At 47.0% G+C, this 6702-nt stretch overlaps 1 protein-coding gene across 1 annotated transcript; it reads left to right on the plus strand.

Moving 5' to 3' along the window:
• The first annotated feature begins 518 nt into the window (after positions 1 to 518).
• GJD2 (gap junction protein delta 2) lies at positions 519 to 4493 on the plus strand. Its single transcript, XM_033108653.1, has 2 exons — positions 519 to 1104; positions 2166 to 4493. The coding sequence occupies exons 1-2, from the start codon at positions 1034 to 1036 to the stop codon at positions 3058 to 3060; spliced, it is 966 nt and encodes a 321-aa protein (XP_032964544.1). The 5' UTR covers positions 519 to 1033; the 3' UTR covers positions 3061 to 4493.
• The last annotated feature ends 2209 nt before the right edge of the window (positions 4494 to 6702 follow it).

The following is a 6702-nucleotide window of genomic DNA, read 5'->3' on the forward strand; positions in this document are numbered from 1 at the left end:
CTTTCCTCACCCCTGCATGGGATGCAAGGAGGCACTGAACTGCAGGCTTACTCTCAGCCACGCAGTGCTCTCCAAGGGAGATTTAGAAGCATCCTATTGTCGCCCCCATTCACCTTTTTCCAACCAGCATCTCCATTCAGAGAGAGAATTTCAGTTGTCTCCCCAAAGAAAAAAAGCAAAAGGTAGGGCTGCCAAGTACAGAAGCCAAACTACCTGTTCATGCCCCTCCCCTCTCACCCAAGCGTCTGCTCCAGGCTCCCCCTTCTCCTGCAGGGGGCTGGCGGTCAGGTGAGATTACCTGGGAGCCCCGAGAAGCCCCGAGGGGCACTACGATCCTCTCTCTCTCGAAGTCGCCCCACTCCCTGCCGGGCCCCCAGGACCCTTGCCCCCCTCTGCCCTGCGCGCGTCCCCGGCCCCTCGGGCTCCGGCGCGCAGCCACAGCCGCACGCCGCGCTCAGCTCGCCGACCTGGCGTGACGCAGGCGGAGACTACTTAAGGGGGATTAGAGGCGGCGGCCACGGATTCCCGAGCCCTGCAGTCCGCTCCGCGCGCTCCGCCCCGGCCTCGCAGGTGGCAGTGCCGCAGCGCCCAGTGCCGCTGAAGTGCCAGGTGCAGGGGCTGGTGCCTGGACCCTTTCCTGGCCCCCAACCCCGGGGGTGTGGCGCCCAGAGATCTCTCTCGGGCGGGTGAAAGCTCGCGGACCTGCACGTTGCCATCCCCGCCCCGCCCCTCGCTCTGGCCCCCGCGGGCTCAAGACCTGACCCCTAGACGGTGCCGGAGGCTGTGCCGGCTCTTCGGACCTTGCCAGCTGTCCCATCAGTTGGGGCGCGCTTGGATTTCTTTCCCCATTTCCCTCTTTTTAGTACAATAAAAGGGAAACGGGACTCGTGGATCCTTTTTAAAAAATTTGTTTGCTTCTTTAATCGGGGGGGCAATTCGCTCCCAGCCGGGAGGTGCGGCCCAGGGAGGGGCCAAGAGCGGGACCGTGCCCGGTGCTGCCCTGTCTTTGTCTGCTGCCTCCGGATGCACAGCGATGGGGGAATGGACCATCTTGGAGAGGCTGCTGGAAGCCGCGGTGCAGCAGCACTCCACTATGATCGGGAGGTAAGGGCGCGGAGCTATCCGTCGGGCGACCCCGGGAGTCCCTTCTCACGTCCAGGCCGAGCCCCAGCTGCCCCCAGCCCAGCCTCTGCCCCTTCCCACCGCCTCGGTCCCTGTGCCCGCGTTCCCGGCGTTGAGGGATTACCCGATGCCCAGCGATGTCCCCCTCCTCCAGCTGCTCCTGCTCAGCGCCCCCATCCCCTCCCTGTGAAGCACCACGGGGGGTTCACTCTTCTCCCAACGGAAAAGGAGTTATTGGCTCAGTCGTGGTCCCCCCCCCCCACTCTCCAGAGTCAGAACCAATCTACATCCGGTTCCCTAAATAGAATCTATAAGGAAAGCAGGATTGTATTTGGACAGAGAAGGGCAAATGGGAAGACGGATTTGCTCTTTGGAGCAGATGTATTTTTTCCCCAACAAATAATGTATTAAGTTAAATGATTTAAACTTACAGTGTCAGGAACCCACACATTCAATTAACAAATTTGTGTGTGTGTGTGTGTGTGTGTGTGTGTATATATATATGTACATATATATATATATATATATATAACATATGTATATTCATAGCTATCTGTTTGTGTAAAACATTAAGTTCAATATTCATATTGAGGATAAACATCCAGTTGGAGTAGTTATATACACACTCTGTGTAGACTTTGAAACATACTCTGTTCAGATATTCCGTGTGCATTTGCCATATCCAGAGTGAAAGTGTGTTTTGTGCCTTTGTACATTCCATATACACAGATGAAATCTGTTGCAAATGTACTATGTCCAGTGTATGGATATGTATATTTATATTATTATACTATACTATATTATATTATATTATATTATCTGAGATCCCTGCAATACGAAGTGTTCCAGGATACCAGCAGCCAGCAGGAAAGGAAGAGACAAAGGCTTCCTAGGTTCCCAGTTCAGTACCACACTAGGATGGACAGCTCCTCAGGCGAAGGACTGGTAAACACCAGAGTAGAGCAGGGGAGGGAAGAGCAGGGGTTTCCTAGTCAGTGAGTCATCCCACGAGAACCTCTCTCCCTCCCTCTCCCCCTGCTCAGGATCCTGTTGACTGTGGTGGTGATCTTCCGGATCCTCATTGTGGCCATTGTGGGGGAGACAGTGTACGATGATGAGCAGACCATGTTTGTGTGCAACACCCTGCAGCCCGGCTGTAACCAGGCCTGCTATGACCGCGCCTTCCCCATCTCCCACATACGTTACTGGGTCTTCCAGATCATAATGGTGTGTACCCCCAGTCTCTGCTTCATCACCTACTCTGTGCACCAGTCCGCCAAGCAGCGAGAACGCCGCTACTCTACTGTCTTCCTAGCCCTGGACAGAGACCCCCCCGAGTCCATAGGGGGTCCCGGAGGAACTGGGGTTGGGGGCAGTGGTGGTGGAAAACGAGAAGATAAGAAGCTGCAAAATGCCATTGTCAATGGGGTGCTGCAGAACACAGAGAACACCAACAAAGAGATGGAGCCAGATTGTTTAGAGGTGAAGGAGCTGACCCCACACCCATCAGGGCTGCGCACTGCGGCACGATCCAAGCTCCGGAGGCAGGAAGGCATTTCCCGCTTCTACATTATCCAAGTGGTGTTCCGGAATGCCTTGGAGATTGGGTTTCTGGTGGGCCAATACTTTCTCTATGGTTTCAGCGTCCCGGGGTTGTATGAGTGTGACCGCTACCCCTGCATCAAGGAGGTGGAGTGTTATGTGTCCCGGCCCACTGAGAAGACTGTCTTTCTAGTGTTCATGTTTGCTGTGAGTGGCATCTGCGTTGTGCTTAACCTGGCTGAACTCAACCACTTGGGGTGGCGCAAGATCAAGCTGGCGGTGCGAGGGGCCCAGGCCAAGAGGAAGTCAGTCTATGAGATTCGCAACAAGGACCTGCCCCGGGTCAGTGTGCCCAACTTTGGCAGGACTCAGTCCAGTGACTCTGCTTATGTGTGAAGGGACAGGTTTTGGGAAGGCCTAGGGGATAACAACTAGCCCCGCGGCAGATGACTGCTCAAGAGTGGCTGTATCTGCCCTCCTTTATGTGACTCTCACCATTGCGATACAGGATAAGGCTTGTTAAGAGAAGATCTTGCGTCAGTGGGAGAGGAGAGAAAGTAGAACAGTTACTACATGTTACACCACTGTTTCCACAGAGACAATTGGGTAGAGTGATGAGATGGATGAGTTGGGCTTCTTTGGGACCTTTTCTTTTAACAGTGGACTTGCACAGCTACCAAGTAGGACTTAGCTCTGCTGAGCTCTGTATCCTGGTGAATGGCATGAGTCAAATACTTCATTGGTACAAAATGTGTGACCTATCTCAACACATCCCTTCATCCTGGGCTGCAGGACAAACGTCCTTGAGGTGTCCTTTATGTATCTCCTCCATCAGCATGCCCCTCTCCCTCAACCCAGGATAGCATGCCAGTTTTTCTTTCTGAATCTGGCCTTACAGTAGACCTAATATGGTTTGTCCGCAAGCTAGAGGGAATTACATGGGGTGATTTTGGAGAATGGTCATGGCAAAGGTTTGCATTAGAGCCCCATCTGAATGGCCCTTAGTTATTATGAAAAACCTTAGGAATGTTTCATTCTTTCCCATTTTCTAAGTCAAACTGCACTGGTGCTGTTTATAAGGGGCAGGGGTTGGGTGGGAGGGAGGGAACTGCAATATGCAACTATAAACTTCTGCAAAATGGTCGTTGCACTGTTAGGCATGTGGTTATGAGCTTTGGCATATTTCTGCCTTCCAGCTAGTGGACTTTGGATAGCATTAATATATATATTTTGTTAATATCAAGGGTGTCTAACCGAGCGAGCCACAGAATTTCTAACTAGTGTATTTCATTCATTTTCTTATATAGTTTTGTTGTGCAACAGCTGCACTTCATTTTGCCATGGTTTGAATTTATCTGTGTGCTCACACCAGAGACCTTAATCAGCCTATGTCAATCTCTATTTATTATTTTATCAGTTATTTTTGAAACACACACATACACACATACATACACACACACACACGCACAATTACTGGCTTAAGAAATCTGGAACTAAACACTATTGGCTAACGTGTTTACGGATGCTTGAGACATATACCAAAGGTTCAAAAACCTATTGCTTTGGACTGTGAATATGTTTCTTTCTCTTTGCTCTTATTTATTTAAGTGCCATACTGAACCTTTCACATCTACTCTGTGTTTAGTTAAAGCATTAGCCAAGAGTAATATTTGGATAATGTGCTTTTATGAAGCCCTGTTTCCTTTGCATTATCATTATGATTTTTGATTTAGATATGGATGTGGTGTAACACACAACTGAGGATTTATTTAAAATAAAGCTCTTGCCTTTTTTTTGTAAAATGAGAAGTCTGCATTTTTCTATTTTGATTGGGGTTCTATTTCTTTAAATGTACATTGAAAAATGTTTTATTATATATTTTAAAAAGCAGAACATTTGGGGCAGGAAGTGAGAGATGGATAAATAGTATTTGAGGGATAACCAGTAGAGTCCATTTAGCCACTAACAAATGAGAAGAGGCAGGTACATTTTATGAATGTTGAGAAGAGTGTGACGAGTTATTCAAATAGTAGTATGTACTAACTCCTTTACATTTTAGCCCAAGATTTCTCTGTTTGTGTAAGGCTATTTCTTGTAATAAACTGTCAGTGCTATATCTATTAGCTTATTCCAGGAGTGGAATTTTTTTTCCCTTTCCACCATATTTTTCTGCCTTGGATTGCCACACGTGGCCAGCATGCTTTGCTCCCCATCATTTCTTTATGGCCTGATGTTTAAAGTGACACCAACCCAGTAGTCAAGCAGAACCCTCTAGACCAGCTCTGTTCAATACAATTATGTATAAAAGTTGAGATTTAAACTATCTTTGCCACTCAACATGGCAACGACTATTGAGCTCCTAAAATGTGGCTAGTGCAACTGAAGAACTGACTTCCTAATTTTATTAATTTTAATTAATTTAAATAGTCATGCGTGGTTAGTTGTGACTCCATTATACAGCACAGTTCTAGACATTTAATCAATCATTTATTATTGGGTTCTTTCAAGTGATCATTTGCTTATATGTCATAAGACATCACTTTTTAGCCACACATGTTACTATCATTTTTTTTTTTTTTTGCATTTTCTGTTGACATGTAGTCCCATAAGTTCAGTAGGCTAAAGTTCTTTCTCAGTTCTTTTTTTTTATTTTTTATTTTTATTGGGGACAGTGTGGTTCTCCAGGGTCCATCAGCTCCAAGTTGTTGTCCTTCAATCTAGTTGTGGAGGGAGCAGCTCAGCTCCAAGTCCAGTCGCCATTTTTCAATCTTAGTTGCAGGGAACACAACCCACTATCCCATGTGGGAATTGAACCAGCAACCTTGTTGTTAAGAGCTTGGGCTCTAACCAACTGAGCCATCCAGCGCCCTCCCAGTTCTTTAAAGCTATTTACCTTCTAATTCCTGTGAGCCCTGGGTCTGAATACTGCAAAGTAATGTAGAATTTCCTGGATGATTGTTTCTCAAACACAATTGTTGCACCCTTTAACTATGGCAGTGCAGATGCCAATTTTAGAATGAAAATATGTTTATTTCAATCTATAGGTTTCTGTCTGCAATATAAATAGGCTGTTGAAAATGATTATTCTTGAGTAAAGAAACAGATCCTCCTCTGTTTTGTGTTTGATGAGCTAAAAATGTTTTAGGACACCTCCCAGAGATGGAGGGAGAGTGTTGCTTGAGATCTCTTAGCATATGCTGGGGTGTGAAAGAAGTAGGAATCTGTGTGGAAAACAAGGGCTGTTGTATTTATGCCATGATGTAAGATTAGAAAGAAAAGAGTATTTGCAGGTAGAAATGCATCCGGTATCAGTGGGGCTGATCTGTTGCCTCTTGGCATATAGAGTCCTCCCTCAGAATGACTGATGTGTGTCAGTCTGAGTCTTTCGCTTTCTATTTAATGAAGGAAATGTACAGACGATTTGATGGGTCACATTGCTATGTGACAAATGTGACCTTAATCTGCACTTTGTGAGAGGAGAACACCTTTTGGTGAACTGCCGGCCCTTTGGACCTGTGTGTGCCTGTGTGCATTTGCTCTGTGTGTGTGTGTGTGTGTGTGTGTGTGCGCACGCGCGCGCACATTGGTTTGGGTAGTTGGTGCCAATGCATGAACTAGGTTTAAAAGTTTGAAGAATAGCCTGGAGAGAGTGAAGTTACTTAGCCTGGGAAAACAAAAGCTGAAAGTACAGAATTTGTAATTTTTAAGTTCTCAAATATTTAAAGGGTTTAAAATAGGAGGGATAGCAGCTGTACCCTCTGAGCTCTGAGGACAGAGGAAAAGTACTGAATTTAAAATTGCGCGTGTGGGAGGTTAAGAGAGTGCCAGAAAGAACGTGGTTTCTCTTTTGCCTCTGCTTTTTTTTCCCCTGCTGTTTCTTCTGCGGGGAATACCTGTCCCACCACCTCCTTTCACTGGGTGTGTTTCTCTTCATCCATTGAAAATCAGTTTGTCCACTCACACAGGAACCTGTTATAAACTCTCCTCCAGACTGGCTTAGTGCCCCTGCACTGAGGCCTCATAAAAGTCACTTTGTCA

The sequence above is a fragment of the Rhinolophus ferrumequinum genome, chromosome 6, assembly GCF_004115265.2.
Source record: "Rhinolophus ferrumequinum isolate MPI-CBG mRhiFer1 chromosome 6, mRhiFer1_v1.p, whole genome shotgun sequence".
NCBI lineage: Eukaryota > Metazoa > Chordata > Mammalia > Chiroptera > Rhinolophidae > Rhinolophus > Rhinolophus ferrumequinum.